Genomic DNA, 20,381 nt, shown 5'->3' with positions numbered 1-20,381 from the left:
TGTCCCATTTAATGGAAATTTTTGAAGGTGAGATGAAGGAAGGACTCGATCATTAGACACAGGAAACACTGAGGGAGAAATCATCACTAGGATAATAAATAAAGCAGTAGCTTTAACGTTTAACTATGTGCCCAATCAACATGGCATATTTTAAGAAATCCAAGCAATTATAAAGAAAAATATTTTAAAAACTTAACTTAATTGTATTTCTCTGTGTTTAGACTGATTTATTATAAAAATCCTTCACATGAAAACAAGATAGTTAAAGTAATAAAAATACTCTTTTTGTAGCTATAATATAAAAAAATAGAGCAAACAGAGTGACTGAAAGTTTAATCAATTACTTATTGTTCACATGCAGTGATAGTTTATCAGCCAGCTGATGCTCCGAAAGTTAAAATGAAAAAAAAATCAAATAAGGACAAATTAAGAGGTAATTAGAGGCCATTTGCACTAAGAGTTAAGGTGAAAAAGGAAAAATGTTTACAATGAGGTCCAATATATTTTTTTACCATGCATAAAACTGCTGGAGTTGGAGTGAGTCGATTGATTTGGATCATTGTTAGAATTTCTGGCATTTGGCCCTCGCAGGCCCCAGCATAGAAGAGTCTAAAAAGATCCAAAGTATAAAAATTAAAATTATTACTCATGGGAGAACAAACATTTTTTAGAAATTCCAGTGAAACAAGAATTCACAAAATCATGCACATGCTGTAAAGAAATCATTCTCTAAATTATTCAAGGAATCAAATAATTTACATTTTAATCAACTAAACATTAATAAATATCAAAGAGTTCCTGCAATCCCAAATGAGCAGGGACAAGTTGAAGGAAGTTAATTACATCAGGGCCATAATGTAGAAATACCCTTAACATTTGCTAAGCGAAGCAATGAGAAAGTGATTTAAAAAAGAAACAGCATACTTTGGGTATTTGGTAGTATGCATTAGTTGGGATGTAATGGAATAGTGATTAATGAATTACAAAAATTTCAACCATCATAAAAACCTTCAATAAGCACAGGATCATAAATAGAAAGCTTCATAAATAGATACTTGGATCAATCACAAATGGAATTATTCAACTCAAGAAAGGAATACTGATTTAACCTAGACGATGCGTGTTTCTCCCATTTACCACAAGAAATGGAGCCAGGATGACCACTGAAACATTAAAAACATTTATTTGAATATCTTTTTTATGTATCATACACATGTATGTTTTATCAAAGTAATGCTTTATTTTAATATATTTTGTGTCACCAATCTACAGCTCTTCAAAATTAATAACCTGATACATATTCTTCTTGTAATTTTGTTATCAGCTTTATATCTCTGTAATCATTTACACACACAGAGTACATATATGCATGTGTGTGTGTGTATACACACACATACATACAGGACACATTATTTTCCTGAGAATTTGTTTTAGCAATTTTTTTCACTTCCTCCATTTCTCACACGTTCAAAGGTGCATAGTCATAATTCAGTATTTAAACAAAGTTTTACATTAATGACATCCACTGTTACTAGTTCTCTAATAAAATTGTTCAAATTTACAGAGTTATGAATGAAATTTGGAAAATGAGCATAAACATGATTCTTTGCTTGAGGCTACATATGTACCCATAACCATGAGGACATATATCAAAATGCCAATTGACTTGGCTGAACTAAAGAGCTTTACCATTAGAACTCTAAAGCTGGTGGTTTTTATTGTTCATTTATTTTAACTTGTTCCATCCTGTAATGTTTCAGTTCTTAATCAAAATTTAATCTTTATCATTTCAACTCAACCACATGATTTAAAATCATTTGGTATGAATTCAATCTAGAATACATCCCATTACAAGAATTGTTCTCCGTGTTCAGTTGGTATACCACAAGCGAGGAATAAAATGGAAGAATACCATTATTTTATGTATTATTATATGTACACAATGGGATAAAAATATGCAAACCTTGATGATGTCAGAAGTATGCCATTAACTGCTCCAAATGTGGACATTGCCACAAATACTGGTATAATCCATGACATGTACCCATAGAGACGGTTAGCAAAAGTCTGGAAAGAAAACAGTAATTATCAATAAAAATTTAATTTTGATTCAATATTTAATTTGACTAAGGTCCACTCCAACCAAAAAATATTTATACAAGGCTAAAATTGAAAAGTTGTTACTGAGCAATATCATATTCCAAAAACTGATTAAAGCTCTTGGGCACATCATATCTGGAATTCCTTTCCAGATTGCTTGCTGCATACAGTAAAATTCCAGAAAGGCATTTGGGCATGCTATCTAGTTAAATTAACATTGTGGGGGAGAATTTGAAAGAAATGGAAGGAGAGGAAGAGGAATGATGATACAAAGAACCAACTAGGAGAACTATGAGAGACATCTGGGAGACTTTAAGAGGGCACCAAGTGAATAGGGGAGGCCACATTCTAATTATTTATTTATATATATATATATCTATATATATATATATATATATATATATATATATATATATATATATATATATATATATAAAATGTGAATAAATATTCATTCATCAAATCAAAGAGAAAAGAGAGTTTTATAATAAAAGACAACATTACTAATAATTTGTCCCTTACAGATGTATTTTGGGTACATCAAACAATTTAACAACTGGCTAAAACAGAGTTCAAGGTCTTTCACATGGTCCAAAACATTTGCTATTACTAAATTGAAGGAATTGTGTCAATGAATTTTGGTAATAGAGAGATGCTCTATTGTGTGCACTTCCATGTTGAGTAGATTACAAAGGCTTCATAGTCACAGGTTACACCATTTCACAACAGTTGTCAGCAATAATGATGAGTGAATGGTGACATTGAGACCACACAGCCATTTTGACAGATGCACAAATTGCTGAGAATAAACCAATGAAAATATAAATGGTAGGGATACCTACCACAGCCACAGCTTCTGAACCTAGGACTTCTATAGGACTCAGCGTGGTGTAGAAAGCCACATTGGTCATCAAGTACACAATGGTTACGAGGGTGCATGAAATGGCAATTGCTCTTGGCAAATTCCTGAAAACCAAATCAAGATAAAGTGCATTAAAATGTGAAAATACCTTTATATATATATATATATATATATATATATATATATATATATATATATATATATATATATATATAATTTTCATTCAAGATATTCCACCAATAAATGGCAGATTTTGGATGATCCTTAAAGACTATTATCTCCTTTCAATCACAAGATTTGTTCGCCTTACATTATTTCTTTCTTCATTCATTTGTAATTTCTTCCTTCCTCTACCCTGCTGACTCAACATTCCTTCTACAATGACCTTTGAAATCCTATTAGCAAATGGATTACGGAGTTCTTTTCTGACCATAAACAAAAAGTAGTCATCGACGAGTTGAATTCATTAGAGGCAGACATAACATTAGGAGTGTTATAGAGCCCCAACTATTCTAGATATTATTAATGACTTCAGTTCCAACATTAGCAGCAACCTTTGACAATTTGCAGCAAATATTTACAGAGAAATAAGGACACTGGCAGGTTTTATGTTACTATTTAGCGATTTAGACCAGATATTGAAGTGGTTTAAGCAATTACATAAGAATTAAACATCAGAAAATGTAGAGAAGTAAAGCTTTAGAATAAGCAAATAGATAAACAAGACATGAATTTTTAATGTATGGATATGGGTATGGATATGTAAAAAACTTAAAATTGCCTACAAAGGCAGGATTAAACCATAAACACAGTGATCTACCCAAAGGTTGGTTTAGATGGTGATGGTAGAGTTCACCCAGTAGAGCCCCACAGTGTGCGCAATTCACAAATCAGGGTAGGGGGGAAGTTCCTTTCACTGAGCTGGTTATGGTTTCCCAGGAAGATCTGGTACCCAAGAAATCACACAGCTTGGGTGGACCTAAGGTAGCCCAGATAGGCTTGCCTGGGAATTGAACCCGGGCCCTCTGGTCAATAGTCCAACGCTCCATCCCTGGACTACCATGACCCTAAAGGCAGGATTACAATGTAGAATAAAAAAACCACTGTACAAAAATAAAGCTTCTTATGCGGCTACACCAGAACTGGCTCGTTTGCCGAGCTGCATGACCGGCAGGAAGCCTTTCCAGAAATTCTATTGAATTGCATATTCCACTGAATCATCTATACATGGGTATAAAATATTACAACATTTCTCACTTATGCATTTAAAAATTAAAAGTTATTATTGGAAACAAAAAATAGCAATTTTTCATACAACTACTATGCAGCAATTTACTCTATTTTCTGTCTATACCACAGGAAATCATGGGTAATAAGAAGAATCACATTCAAAATGGAGGAAAATATGAAACTCACCTAATTGGGTCCTTAAGCTCTTCAATTATGAAGTTCAAGTAGTTCCTGCAATATAAGAAACAATGATTATATATAAAAAAATAAAAATCCTTATATTATTCCATTGATATATGAATATATTAATATCAATATGAATGATTTATGAATATTGTCAAATAGATGCAAATAGAAATTTGTATCTTAATTTAAAAATTCAAGGAAATGTGAAATTTCATACATGCATATTACAAAAGAAAATAAAATGAACCAAATTACCCTGATAATACAATATTCTAGAAAAATATAATTGACATTAAATAGACTTGAAAAGTATTTAAAGGTAACTTTTCCAAGTTTTGAAATACTATTTTTTCCTATAATTTAAAACTAATTTTTTCATGAAGAAAAGAAAACTGATTTTGCTGATGATGCATGTCATTTATGACCATGGAGTTAAAGGAGCAAGTGCTTTAGCATAAATTTTCCTTTCCTTGGACTCAAAATAAACTATTCATAAAAAGATGAACTGCTGCCTTCTCCCTCTTTGGCATTATTGTTGGTGTCTTCCTTATCACCTAATGGAGAGTTCAGTCCAGGATTCTACAGTGATAAATAGGTCCAAATACTGATACCAAAAACCACAAATTCCAGAAATCCATAGATGCCTATAAAATGACAGCCTAATTAATTTGTCAACTCCCTTCTATGAAATGAAATATAACTGTCAACTACCCTCTGTGAAAAATTAATATACTAAAAAATAAACAGCAAAAAATCCTAGAGAAAATGTCTGAGGCTAGATCAAAAAATACAAATATTCTAAAGGAAAGAAATATATTTCAAAAATTAGGAATTCTGCCAGTAGACAGGCAGTATATATATGCCATCATAATAGGAAACCATTTTTAGGACAAATATAAAATACCGGATTTAAACAAAAAGGAATTACCATTAAGGGACAATATTAAGTGTATAACAAAAAAATTCATACAAATCAAAGTAGAAGAAAATTGACGGTTATAGCACCTCTAATTTTTAATGAAATACCTAAGATTTAAGAATATTACAGTCGGTAAACCCTGTGAAAGGGAGAATAAAAGGCTGGCCATTATACAGAATGGATTAGGGCTTGGAACCAAATGTGACACAATATATGTACCTTTATAATTGCAACACTTTAAGCTATCATTTTTGTTTATCTGGCACCTGCTGTCAAGACAGAACTGACTGGCTTAGCAGGACCAGAAAGAGTATTTCACTTATAAATTTTTAATGTATACTATTATTGTATATTATGAAGATTATATCACTATGTTATATGATAAAGATTGTCTGTAATTCTAAGTTGTATTGATTGGCTGAATTATTTGCATATCATTTATGATGAAGACTATACTACGATTGTAAATTACACATAAGTAAATAAATAATATTTGTTATAAAAAACTTGGTTTTTACATTTTTGAAGAGGGTTCAGCAATAGCATAGTTCTAGCCATAAAAGCAAAGTCAAATGGAAATATTAAAGTAAAATTTAATTTGCTAGGGAAATGTCACAGCAGGCTAAGATTGCATTTTTAAATAAATGGCAAATGGTTTTACACCTGGTCTTCCTCTTCTTCTCATGGCAAGCATCTGATTATCAAATTGATATGAAGACTGGTTAACTAAAGTCAACAGAAAAGAAATAATAATGTATTGCTATCATAAGAGTATGGACCTATTTATTATATATATATATATATATATAATAAATATTATATTAATATTATATATTAATAAATATTATATTAATATTATTAATATTATATATATATATATATATATATATATATATATATATATATATATATATATATATAGGAATAACTTTATTCTTGAAGGTAATAATAATAGCATTTTATTGATGGATTACAGAGTCCTTCTACATGAAATGAAGGCTCTTAATCAGTACCTAAGTGACCTCTTGTCAGGGTTCTGTTTCTAATACAATACACATCTATGTATGTCAGTAGTGCTCTGCTGAGTATGCTGAGAGGTTTTTTTCTTTTGAATCGCTCATGATATCTTCGAGAAGTAATTCTTCAAGCAACTAAGATTTAAAAATTTTGCCTTGGTGATATCAAAATTCCAACATTGCAAAATATATGGCCGAACTATAAACCCTATATGCCAGGAAGTATGAGTCTACTATATAATTTAAACTTTCTTCATTTAGATTAAATCACTATGAGTACGGTATGTTGAATTGAAATAATTTAATTTAGCATTCACTGCCCACCTGGTAATAACGATAAGAGCTTGATAAGACACTATTCATCTTATCTCAATTAATTTCATTGATTATTTTGCCTGAAATTAAAGTCAATTTTTTATTGCACTGCAATGATTCAAATACATACTACGTTTGCAAAAAAGGTTATTTAATTTGCTTTTGGTATACATCATTTACCTACTCCAAGTCAATGTTTAACGAAATTTAAAGCATTTTTTATCGAAAATGTATGCAACGATTGCTTTGCATTGCATATGAAATATGCACTATGCCTGCAATGTGCCTGTTTTGTACCAAAGAACAAGATATATGAGAGCATTTTGTATCAAATATACAATTTTCCCTGAAAACTGCTCAACTCTGGGAGGAGGGGCAACTCGGCGCCTGCCTATCGCCACCCCATGCCCTCCCGAGCGCTCCCTGACTGGTGCACAGCTTTCGAATACAACCCACACCCTTCCTGCCCCCTGTATCAATGGAGCACACCGTTAAGTCGGTTTTGCCGCTGAGAGAATACACCAATTTCACCAATGAAAACATACGAGAATAATTTGTCTCCCAGGACGCGAAACCGATTCCTCCTCAGCCCACACAGTAGTAGTTTAAAAAGACAATTTGAAGCATCCCGACTTTTCTCCGTAAGCCTAATCGGCTTAGGGAGACATACTTGCGGAGCCTTACACTCAATTTTAATTGGCCCTCCGCGGAGGGAAGAAGTAATGCTCTCATCGCATCCATGCCAGGCTTATTACGATGCTTGGCAAACACTGTGCTACTCGGTGACTTTCTCGACCATCGCTTCTGAACGAAAATATCCGAGGAAAACACAACGCGAGGCTGTTTTCCTTGGTACTGGTTGGGTGATATGGCCTCAGCAAATAAGGGGAGACATCAAGCTATGCCTCATTAAAATAAGTCTCGTACATACGAGAAAAGAGAAAAAATAGAATAAGGGCCTAGCTAAAGATTTCTTAAATGTTTAATGAACACGTTGCCTTGAATTCTGGAGGCAAAAAGGATCAGTATCACAAACCTTCTGAAAGCTCACAATATTTACCTAAATCATTAATCTTTAATTACTTCAGTCAACTGTAAATGACAACGCTTCATTATATTTCTAAATATTCACCAATTACCCATTCAATTGGAATATTGTTAAAGTGCAATATGAAAAGATAATAGTGAACAAAAAATGGTAAAATAGGAAACTATTAAAAATCAAGGAAGTATTTTCGTTGGTGAAATACAGTCCAAAAGTAGAACGCGAGAAATTATCCTCCATCAAATGTATCCAGCTGAATATACTAATATCCTGCTCAACTTAAACGTTATTACGTAAAAATTCAACTAAACTTATTTAGTTGAAATGCACACTTTTTATGCACGCCAAATCAGTTGCAATACTCCTACGATTTTATCTTAATCCACACTTTTCTTGAATTCCCCTAATTGTTTTTAGACACCTATGGACATATATGTTGAATTAAAATACTCCGCTTAAGTCAAATGATCACAGGTTCACGACGCCTAGAGATACCGTAATGCCATACCATATCACCAACATTATAAGCCCTGAGTTTGATTTCTGACGAGCTTTTATCTGCATCTTAACCTTATATCTGAGACGTCGGATATTTTATGCATTAAGTTGCGTTAATTCTTAATGTAGTCAGGCCTCCCGAAGCCTCCTGAAGCAAGTCATCACAAGCGGATTTACTGTTAGCTCTGGAATGTAAGAGCAACCCCATCAGTCAATTCCCACGTAAGCGGAAGGAAGGGAGATATATCTCATCAGCTATTAACTGCGAAATAAGACATACGATTCGACGGATCAGCCCCGTAGAGATACGAAAATGATCGTTCGTGGATTAAATCTACGATAAAAGATACGATCTGCCAAGTTACAAGTTTGACAGATCAAGACCGCCCAGCCCCTATAAATGTAGACATTTATGAAATATCTGTAGACATTTCGCCGATAGGTGCAGGGTGAGTTGGTATTTCTGAGGTCAGCATATGGTTTCAGGGACTTGCTGTTATCTTGTTTTTAAATACAGACGGACTTGTTACATATGCAGTTACATGTTGGTCTGGCATGTTTGTTCAGATTCCTCCTCACAGTTGACAACTGTACAGCCTGGCGGTCGAGTGCCGGAGTTACTGCAAGCGATAGGTTTTCCAAGTGTACGGACGGTGTGAGGTGTGGACACTGTCCGTCCGATCGAGACCTTCGGATCGGACCCGCAGTACCGTCTATCATCCCGCTGACAGCGTTCTCGAAGTATTGGACTGACATACATGCATTCGATTTTGATTTGATTTCGCAAAGAAAAATCTGATAGGAAATTCACTATTATATGGGTCATTATTGCTGTGGAGTCGGCAATGACATTTTCCTTAGCACCGATGGTGATGCTTCCGGCGCAGAATAAAGTGGAATAAGAAGTATTCAGAGTGGGATCGCGAATATTTTTTGCTTTCGCACACTATCGTGATTTTGTTGTAAGGCAAACTTTGCGATCATGAATCTTGCCACCCGCAACACACTTTCCGCCCTGGCAACTTCAACTGGCTAAAAAAATCGGCTGAAATACTCTTTTTAGTTCATAAAAGAGTAAATGTCTACGCAGGTAGAAAGCGACCAGGGACAAGCTAACATCAATGAAGAATACTATATGGCATTTTTGCCTTGATATTATTTTGAAAATTTGAGCAAGGAAATGAGAATTATTATAATACAGGCTTATTGGATAGAGATAAAATGAATCTCGAATGAAAACCTCAAGAAGTCACGAATAAATTCTCAGTAAAATTCAGTCGCTATTATGGTTTTGAACAATTAGGCTGAAATAAGCTCCAATTCATTCCTTTGGCTCTCGAAATACTGATTAGCAACGAGGGAAAAACAAAAAAGACGGAAAACTGACAGGCTATTGTTAGTGAAGACTTCACACACAGTATTCACTAATGTCTAGCAGACATTAGTCCAGTTAATTTTCAGTAAATACTAATGTCCTCCTCTTCATCCGTCGATGGAAGAAGAGGTTGTCTCCAAATCAGTTCGTAACCGCTGACGAAAGTGCTCTTCGCTATGTTTTTAATATTTAATTGTGCAAAATATTCATACATAATTTTTCTTCCTATAATAATTTTAATTCCTTTCTCTCCTATCATTTTCACATTGTTCCTTTGCCTACCTATCTAAGAAAATTGATCTCACCTCCTTCTGGTCACGTCTTATGTATTAGAAAATTTTTCTTTGAGCTAACTCATTACATGTAAATTGAATTAATTTCATCATGTACCACTTTAGGTACATTTCCTAAAAGTCTGCACGTAAAATTCCTACTGTCAGACCTGCCTTTCCTCCATACCTTAGCATTTCCACAATAATTTTCACTTGTTATTTTACTTGTAACCAATATGAGGTAAAATTAAAAATTAAATCTCTTGCATTTTTTACCAATCGTACTACGGTGGGTGAGATTACGTCAATGAATTTAGAGAGATTAAATGTAGGACCTATACGAGGTATAAGACGACATTTTTTCGGCGAACGGTAAGGGATCTATCTAAATAACGCTGTCCGACCACGGTAAAAATATTCGGGTCAAAATTAGTCTGATGGGTATTCACCCCCTGCCACACACCCTAGCGTTGACTTTCAGGGTACAACGACTCAAAAATATGAACCTTACCAAAACATGCCTCACATCAGTCCATTCTCTCCCTAGCATAATAGCTCTCTCTACTCGCATTTCCTTTCCAAATTTAGTATGATTTTTCAATCTCCTCTCTGTTCCACCGGACTTTGATGCATTAAATCCCTATGAAAAAATTCCTACCTTCGCGTTTCTCACCAACGCTCTTATTACTTCGGTTAATCCCACCCATTCCATCACATTTCTAATCCCCACATGGCGACTATCTTCCACCTTCTCCCCCACCCCAAAACAGCGCCTCAGGTTTCCCGAAGAGCGTCCATGGTTTCCCCTCCTCCTTAACAATCGGAGAGTAATACGAATGACCCACCCGACAACGCGGTGGTCAAATCTTTCTTCACACTCTTGAGTAATTCTGAAATATATCTCCTCTAAAAAGACCTCTCCTTCTGCCCCCCCCCCCCCCAAGTTAAAAACGTGACCGTTCTTACCGACGTGTTACTCTTCGGCCGAAACTTGCAATGGAAAATATTTCGGAATGCTCGACCTCGATGTTGCTTCCTAAGTCCATTCAAAGGGAGGGCCCTGCTGCTTACATTCTGACCTCCGTCCACCCGAGAACTTGTATTTTCAATTTGAGGTAATTTCGAGTCATTCGGGGTGTGCCCCCTACCCTACTCTTTACTCAGTCTCTTCTATAAAAGGGCACTCAGCTAGCTATTTTTGGCCGCATAGCTAATAGTTGTGTCCAAGTTGTAACCATTCAAGTCCGCATAGGGTGCGTATGCAGATGATATAACATGCGAAACTGGGAACCCCTTTATACTCAGATGTAAATCGAACAAATAATTGCAGTGATTTATCCCAGGAAAATATATTCGAAGTGATTTGGGCAACTTTAATTTCCTTGCGATAGCCTTAACCACTCTTCTATTCAGTAAAACTAGAAAATAATGTTCAACCTAATTGCAGTGAGGAACAAAGTTTTAAAGGTCATTGACATATTTAGCGGGACCACGTGAATCTGCCACAAATCCTGGCGGTGGCTTATAGGGAACCATGTGGCTGTAAAATTCGGAGGCTAGCCTAGCCTCCAGGGAGTTCTCCCCGTGACTCCTCTTCAGAACTGGGGTTGAAGTGCGTGAGTCGAATCAAAAGCAAACGCTCGCAAATGGTCTGCCTCCGAGAGGTCCCATCTGCCTCATCTCTCCACGCGAGATTTCTCTCACGAGCTTACCATTTCTCACGAGATTTACGCCCTTGGGATGGGATGGACACGCCTTCTCGAGAGGGCGTGTTCATCCCATCGCAAAGGAGCTGAAAGCTTTAACTTCAGTAGTGCTTCGAATACCCATTGAAATCATAATTTATTTTTAATGCGCTTGATCCCTCAGACATATTCATACTCGTATATCTATGGCTGTGCGAACGTGTAGCGTAAATGCAAAATGCATGACATTGTTTTTCGATTTGACCGATTCAAACAAATAAAATCTCACCGCATGCTCTATACGTGAATAGTATTCCTTTTGAACGAATGTGCAACGTAATAGCTAACTTTCCCTTGTGAGCGGTGGAAGGGAGGTAAGTCACGCACGGGTGGGGCGCGACGGGGAGAGAGAAAATAACTGAGGCGTTGAGGGAAAGTTGGAGGGAAGCGGTGTAGGGGCGAGTACGGGGGGAGGAGAGGACGTGCGTGTGTTTGTGTTTCCATGGTCAGTTGGGCTAAGAACAACTTGAGACGATTGGGGAAATATTCGTTCGTTGCGCTGAGTCCATGCATTTGAGTCCATTAACGATCCCCCGAGTATGATCTCCATCTGTGCGCCCATCTTCAAACCTTCAGGAATTACATGTGCTAAACACTTCGGTTGCAGAGTCCATTTAATGGTTATTGTGGTTCGTTGTCTTTCCTGTTATTGTGAATATACAACTTTCTCGATGTGAAGCCTGAAACCATAAAGTTTTAACTTTATCCAAACTACAGTCTTTAATGATATGCATGAAAATTTCGATATACATAGATGACTTCATATTTTTCACCAAAGACTCCGTTCACCATGAGAGTAATAGATAAAAGCAATTCATTACTAAGTGGACCGACAGTTTCCCGTCTGCCCACTCAGTAATGTTTTTAACATGACACTATCCCTTAAATGGTGACATCTTAAAAGGGGTCAGGCGCCTTTGCAGTCGTCTCGCTGAGGTACCCTGCGGGGACTACCTTTCGTTTTTCGCTCCTAACCTTCGACCTGTCTACTATAGGTTTCCCAACCAGGAGCAATTATTCTCACTTCCATCAAATCTGATGTAGAGGTTCACAGGAATGCGAAAGCTCCTTCCATGACGTTAAGATTGAGAGAAAAAGGGAGAAGCTTGTGCAAGCAAGGAGGACAATAGAAAAGACATTTTGGATTGCATGAAGGGGGCCGCGAAAAATGAGAGGCTCCGATGAAGGGAAAAGTTCACGGAAAAATGTGCTCATTTAATTTGGAGGCGCTTTAAAAATGCACGACAGAATGCATTAGTTCTGAGGGTCAGTTCAAATTCCATCTCCAGTCATAATGTTACTCATATGTACTGGTACAGTGTTCCTCGCCGAATGCCAACGCACACATTTCTTCTTTTTAAACGTAGAAAATCACCCCACCGCAGAATATTTTTTTCGCAGGTGGAATCGACGCAGGCGCAGGGCGGGTGTGGTCGTTTCCACCCTCAAGCCTCCGCCCTCATCCCTTCCGGAATTGGAAACCGCAAAGCGCCCAACATATTCCGGGACTCTGCTCTCCACGACGAAAGGGAGGAAAGGTATATCGTATTCTTCTTACCGTCGGAAGTAGAGAATCAGGCGTGGTGCCCAGAGTTATAGTTCTCAGAGGGCCAACAATTATAATTAACATCAAATGAAACTCATCAATATTCATTGCATTCAAGTCACAGATACCTTATCTATCCTCTTACCCGAATACATTCTCCAAACATTAACACATATCTGTGACCAGTTAGATACGTATATTTTGGGTCGTGCATAATTTTGGCGCAGGAATTAACGACGTAACCATTGCTCTGCACGGTCATTTTAGAATCCGTAAATATACGCTATTCACGAACTCCAATTCACAACATCATTTTCGCCAGCAATGGGAAAGCAGGCAGAATTAATATTCCGCTCACGTTCGGCTTGAGTGAATGTTTTAGCACCCAGGCTCTGGGTGTAGTTTAAAGGGCAGCTCTATTTTCTCGATGAGGTCAGCACGAGCCGTCGACCGACGGAGTGGGACCCCTCGGGACCTCGCGCGCGGTTCCAACTCGAAGCGCGGGGGTGGGGGCCAACCTCCCTCCCGGGATGGCACCCGTACTCACCATCCGTTGTACGCGAAGAGGCCGGAATAAAACGAGAGGGCTATACTCGAGACGTCCGCGGTCGTGTTCTCGAAGGTGAAGTGCTCCGTGTGACCTGCGGGAGAAATGAGTCATTAGAGAGAATGTAAAAAAATTTAAGTACATATATAGCACGGCACCACCAATTATGGTTTCCCTAACATTGGCACCTAAACAGTTATTAATAATTTTTTCACTCATTTAATTTTCATGGCAATCTGATTAAATTGCTTGTTTCAGAACAGTTCCAATGTGTTTCATACACATTTGAACGATGATATCGAAATTACAAGACATACCTGCATCTATAACATAAGTCGATACATATAATTTATATCGCCGATATTTTTCCATGCACCCGAAAATTATATCCACGTCGATACGTCGTTTTTCAACTCGATTTGAATTACTGAACGACGGTCTCTATTGAAAAAGGAATATCGCACAACCGTAGGTGGAAGGGGTCGGCTGGAATCTCCAGATTTTGCTTATGTAATAAGTTATAAGTGCGTGTATGTGCAGGAGTGTTTTTGTATATTTACTAATATATATTAGACTGAAGGCGTGGACTAATATTAATAAAAGTGTGGCTGGTGCCCTTGCGAAGGTTTGCGGATTATTGTGTCGATGCAGGCGATAAATCCCGAAGCCAATGTTAACTGAATCCGAGGCCGGCGCTGAACGTCGCCGCCCGCCTTCATGGGGGCGGATGCAAAGCATTCAGCGTCTGCCTCACGTGAGGCGCCGCTCCCCTCCCGGGAGAGCGGTAGGGGGAGGGGGACTACCCCCCCCACCAGGGCGCCCGACACTCGAAAGAGTGGATGCCTCGCGAGGCGAAACACGGGCGAAGTAAAATGTCTTCAATGCTACACGAATCCACAAAGAGTGTAGTGCAAAAGCATACGAATACTATTTGTAATTCTCAAACTGAGTCTCTCTCAAACATTAGTTTACAAGTAAAAAATGAAAAGATGCGATCTTTCCCTCAAAACTGTAACGCCTAATGCATCCAGTAGACATAGTATTATTTGGTTTTCGACTACTAAAATAAGCATTGGAAAAATGATTCAATATTAAATAATATCAATTTTTAAAAATAACACAAACGAACAATTTCATTTTAAAAATAATCTAGTTTCGTATGATTTGGTTTTAAAATAATTCGATTACTTGATTTCTCAGCCCATTTTTTTATCGAGTCGAATGTAGTGCAGGTGGTCAAAGTATAAGAGAGACAAAGGTGTCAAGGCAATCGCATAAAAAGCATACGAACGAGGTAAATGATCTTCAGATACATAATTCAAATGTTTGAAACTGAAGATTCACCCGAAAAAGAAATTTATGGTTTTAGACTGATTGGTTGAATGCTTGGTCTGAAACGTTTTCTTATTCTCGAAAACCGCCATTTAAGCCAATATGCGGTGCCAGTTCTACGAATATATCTATGCATGAATAAATGGGTTGAACCAAAAGGAAACACTCTCAGAGATGGGGAACGAAAACCTTAGCAAGTGTCAGATAAGGGTAGTAATTTAATAAATTATAAGGAATAATTTGACTATACTCGTAAAATTGAATTTAGTAAGGGTGAAATGGCAGAGTCAAATGAAGGGATAGGACTGATTTGACATGAGGGAGTGCATCCCTCCATTGCATCGCAGTGTCCCAACAATTTTCAAATGATTTTCGCGCCTCGAAAGAGTTGGGGGTCGTGACTTTTGCGAGCCAGCTCCAATGATTCCTTGTAGCGCCAGAATCGTGTTACGCTGGGTGCCGTGCCGAGATAGTTGGAAAAAAGTGTTGGAACACTCTCGTTATAACGATAGCCCGTAGAGGCGTGCATGTAATGAAGATCCGTGATCGCGCGCTCCTTCACTGGCGGCCGTCTTCCCCATTCCTAATGTCACCCTATTCATTCCCCTTCCCTCCTCCCCCGCCCCTCGCCAAAAAGAGACAACGACGGCAATTTCCCACAACTCGCCGCATCCGGTGTCAATTTCTCCAGTCTCTCCTCCCTCGATTGAATAATTACCGCTTTCGTTCGTGGATCTGTCCCGCGCCTTAACCGCACACCCCATCGTCGATTTCGCAGTCCTTGGCGCCGCCGCCGCCGTGGGCGAGGGCGTCATTTCGATCGCCCCGAGGAGAAGGGGTGGGCGGGGAGACACGTTTGGACGGCGAGACGGGCAATTCATTTGGAAACCGATTCGGACAATATTGTGTGAATACAATACTCGCTAATAAATCGTACACAAGTAAACTCGTATTTTCACTATCAGTGGCAGGTCAACCTTTCCAGAATTAGCGGATATTAATCGAGTAAAACCCAAGCACATTGTTTTCTCAAAGATATTTCCTTTTTAAAGGGCTAAAATTTAGTAACAATCAATGACCAGCTATTGATTGAAATAAACAGATAATATTATCTTCACGAAGACGAGCGTGATGAATCGGAGATGCATGACCCGCAATTAATATTTATGACCAGAAGAATTAATATCTTATCCTGCTTCCGGTAAATTACCTCCGTAATTTCTTCCATTAAGTTTCAACTTAGCATAATGATGCCCAGAAAAACACTGAAGTAAATGTGGTCGGATTAACTCTTACGGAAACGTTTCCTTTCATTTCCCGACTCGGATAATCTACTCCCGCTTGCTAAATGCTACACTCTATTCGGAAAGTAAGTTTATTCTAAAAACTTCCGAGCAAAATTATTTTAATTGCTTCTTATCATACAATTTTATTCCTTGGTTCATGGATTGTGTGCTGCAATATGGTAATATGCTAATTTGTCATTTATGCAATCGAAGGTTAAGGTCTTAATAAGAAATTAGGGCAATAGTCACTTACAAGATAAAAAGAAGTATGGAGTCTAAAAAAGCATTTTAAGTGATAAAAATTTTAGTTTTGATGAAAAACCATTATATTTTACATTGTCTTATGTCACGAGAAGAGCCTTAAAAGGGGTCAAAACCTTCTTATGTAGTGCCGTATGATTTTTTGCCGAAATAAAAGTATTCAGCATTGAAAAACTTAAATTAAATTGGCAAAATCTAGCAAAAGTTGTACCATGGAATGGTTGACCTCAGACTTTCTACAGACCACTACATCTCACCCGAAAATCAGAATTCAATTTTTATCCTGTCAAGATAGTCACGTTAACGCTGTCCAATTCAAATTTTAGAACGATGCTGGTAAATACGTAGGTTGAGGCCATGTTTTGTAGGCCATGCAAAAATCTTTGCTGAAAAACACTTGGGCTCACACCTTGAGGTTAATATTCCGTTTTCAACCAGAAATATATCAGGTAAAGAAGCAAAAAACTACAAGCACGAGGGCAGGCTGAAAAGCAATGAACACATGCTTATATAACACAAACAAAATGACCTTCAGAAGCACTCCTGGTGACATATGAAAGTGACATTCCCCGTCGAAATGCACGCGCAGGTTTAAGGTCATTTCATTCATCCAGTGTATTTCGAGAAGCAGAAGTATGGAGATGTGTTCTGGTGCTATATCAACGCGAGTTAAACAGCGTTCTGTTATCGAATTTTTAACTGCTGAAAAAGTGCCTCCTTCTGAGATTCATCGTCGTTTAAAGATTGCTTATGGTGACAATGCTGCTGATAGGTCTACTGTAAATCGATGGGTAGTATTATTTCGTCTGCTATCCATGGAGTCATTTTGTGGAGTCACGAGAACGCCAACTGTACTCCACGTTTGTAGATCTAGAGTAATAGCCGCTGTCTGAATCCATTTCCCGTGTTCGATCCTAAAGGGGTGCTAACGCGATCAATGGCTTGGTTTACTTAATGGTCCCTCCGAAGATGTATTTCTCCATTCAACTCACGCGACGTAATAAATTGACTTCTCCTCTTGCCTCATCAATGCTCCAAAAGGCAGGACAGGATTCTAATATTGAAAACTTCCCTGGAAGTGGAATCGATGGTGCCGGCACTCTCGGTGGATATTAGATGGGATTAAGAAGAACGCGCTCCTAAGCATTCGATCATTTAACAGTGAACACGTAAGAAGAAAACGCTAGAAGGAGCGTCACCTTGAGAAGCCCGGATGATATCGTTCATAAACTTTGTCATCATATAAATATTTCCTGGAACAGTGGTATAAATTAAAAATCTACCTAAATACAACTTTTTTTTAGTCTTTGCCATCTTCCGATTCTCACACCTCTGTGTCCCCTACATTGCTGTTCTTCGAGATCTCTTTCTTCTTTCATGCGCTGTGCGTGGTCGTACCACATCAGGTTGCTTTTTACAGACTTAATATGAATACAATGTTTCCCTGAGCCATAATTCGGTCACGACAACCAGAATATAGCAATACTTGATTTGATAGATGGGGCTAATCAAATGAATCACCCGGAACTCGAAACCGGAAGCTCACACAATAGGCTACCACGACGATTCCGTCCACAGATGAATAATTGGATAAAATTCAAAAATCATCGAGCTGATATCTTCCACATTTTCTTTTCTTCCAAATTCAGCATTGCCACTTGCTCTCACATATTTTCTTCCTGATTATCCCTAATCTAGCTTCGCATATAACTTTCTTACGAGGAAAGTTAGAGGAAGAACAAAAAATGTGGAAATATTACGAAGAAAACAATATTTTAGTGAATATTCCATAAAGTATAACAGTGAGCAGAATAGGTGGTTGGGAAATTTAGATGGCTGAAAGGCATCAATCCTACTAAGTGGGATGAAAAAGTGTTGAGTTATGAAATATCAAGAAGCTATCTGGGAGAGAAATATAGGCGCAAAAAACAACCAGATGATTGATAACTGGTGATGACTGCAATTCACTTAAAACACGATTACTGATTTATTGCACTTTACTGACATGGTATTATTGTCGACTCCCTCAAAATGATTCGCAGCCGGAAATATTTAATTAATAGAGATAATCCCTATCAATCTACTCGCGAGGTGTAACGTCAAACGAGGGTGCAAGAAGGAATCATGAAGGAGAGAGGTCGATCGGAGCGAAGAGATCAATGTTTTGGGGAAAGGGGGAGAGAGAGAGAGAGGTGAAAGAGTAGGGAGGGGAATGAGAAAATTAAGTGAGGATAGAAATGCCTGGTGCAGAAAGAGCCAAGATTTTGTGAAGTCTGCAGCAGAAAAGTCGATGAGTAGTTGAGAGCAAGGGAGGAGGAAGGTGGGGAGGAGGGTTTTCATTCATGCACCAGATGGAATAGGCGGCAACAATGCCCGCACTCCCCTCTCAGAGCCCCCCTCCCCTCTCCGCCTCGGCGGTAGACGTCCTCTTGGGCGACCCCGCCATGTCTTTTATTCCTTCTCCCCCCACGTCCAATCAAAGTGAGGAACCACTTGTCCCACGCACCGAATGCCCCTTTCCTCCTGTTTCCTCCCCCCCCCCCGACGACCCTCGCACCAAGCACTCCCCCCCACTTACCCTCCTTCTGGTGAACGTCTCTCACGCCCTCTCTACAAGTGGAAGCACCGCGAGGTTGACAAAGGGAAGCCAAATCGTTCGCACGAGAACCTTTACTTATTTTTTTCGAAAGGATTTCGCAATGTCTATTCCAGGGCTTCCTTGGGTGTTGGTCCATTTCAACCAACATTGGATAACTTAGCTCAACAAGAAATAATCAATAGCGCTGTATATCCAACGACACTACTCTACACAGAGTGAAGTGATATTTTTGGACGCACTTATGTGCCGTGGATTCCGCGAAACCCACCGCAAAATCAAGACTATTCCGCAAAACCCAACGTCCATCATTAAAAGCAAACGTAAGTGAGCTGAAAATGTTTCAACTTGCAACGGCTTCCGCTGACGGATTAATGGAGTAAAATCAAAGAAATTTGTTCCATATGACACATTATTTTACACTCGTCTCCCTATCAAGATTTCTTGGTAATATAATTCGGTTGCAAGACATTTAAGATGCGCCCAAGGTAGGCGTTCCTGACAGCTGTTGAGGAAGATGACAAAAGCACGCACGCATTGTACTAATTAAAATTTATTTATTTTTTCAAAGCATCGTAGTCTTTCAGTAATTCATCAACCGAAGTAAATAATATGATGGATATTTACCACGATAGTATGTACGAAGAGACAGATTGAGCTTTTAAATTCAGATGGACGTTACTATCTCTGCGGACACGAAGTCTGAAACGACTTTAACCGCTGACCTCATGGAGAAACAAGTAATCAGAGCAACTAAATAGCAAGGAGACGTGCGACAGTAGGCCTTCCCACCGATTCTCCTCCTTCATTCTATTTGGACATCAGCTTGAATTAAGTTTACATTTGCATGAGAATGCATCCATCAAGCGAGAACGAAGCGCTAAAGAAACTCAGCTTTCTTGATGGAGCAGTCACAGACTGGATCCGGATGATCGCAGGTGGCCTTCCTTTCAGGCTCCCCTGCATCACTCCGCCGCTGGTGCAGCAAGCAGCCCAAAGGCGGCACCACTCGAGCCTCACCGATACGTCCTAACGTTAACACAACACACGAAACAATCACCGCCATCCATTTCTACCGTTCAGCAGGGATTTTTTGCCAAGGGGTATCTAATGATGAATCGTATACTGCTTGGTCGACAATCCTTGGCCTGGTTGACATATTCGATGGAAAGAGCAGCAGCTCAAAACAGCAACGTTACAACTACTGACGTGGAAGGTTGTAACTGCAACTCTACGTTTTTCCAGCTACA

The 20,381-nt window shown here is 38.4% G+C and overlaps 1 protein-coding gene across 2 annotated transcripts in view; it reads right to left on the bottom strand.

The window, feature by feature from the left end:
- The window catches only part of LOC139688425 (Y+L amino acid transporter 2), a 215,676-nt gene that overhangs the window by 21,268 nt on the left and 174,027 nt on the right, over positions 1 to 20,381 (bottom strand). For both annotated transcript variants that reach the window (XM_071585996.1, XM_071585995.1), the window contains exons 4-8: positions 13,657 to 13,750; positions 4,379 to 4,423; positions 2,943 to 3,066; positions 1,964 to 2,067; positions 513 to 609 (exon numbers count right to left, since the gene is read on the bottom strand). In XM_071585996.1, the coding sequence (XP_071442097.1) occupies positions 513 to 609; positions 1,964 to 2,067; positions 2,943 to 3,066; positions 4,379 to 4,423; positions 13,657 to 13,750 (464 nt within the window). The remainder of the gene's footprint in view (positions 1 to 512; positions 610 to 1,963; positions 2,068 to 2,942; positions 3,067 to 4,378; positions 4,424 to 13,656; positions 13,751 to 20,381) is intronic.

The sequence above is a fragment of the Hetaerina americana genome, unplaced genomic scaffold, assembly GCF_022747635.1.
Source record: "Hetaerina americana unplaced genomic scaffold, ioHetAmer1.1.p SCAF_2, whole genome shotgun sequence".
NCBI classification, from domain to species: domain Eukaryota; kingdom Metazoa; phylum Arthropoda; class Insecta; order Odonata; family Calopterygidae; genus Hetaerina; species Hetaerina americana.
This window is presented reverse-complemented; position numbering and strand designations above follow the sequence as displayed.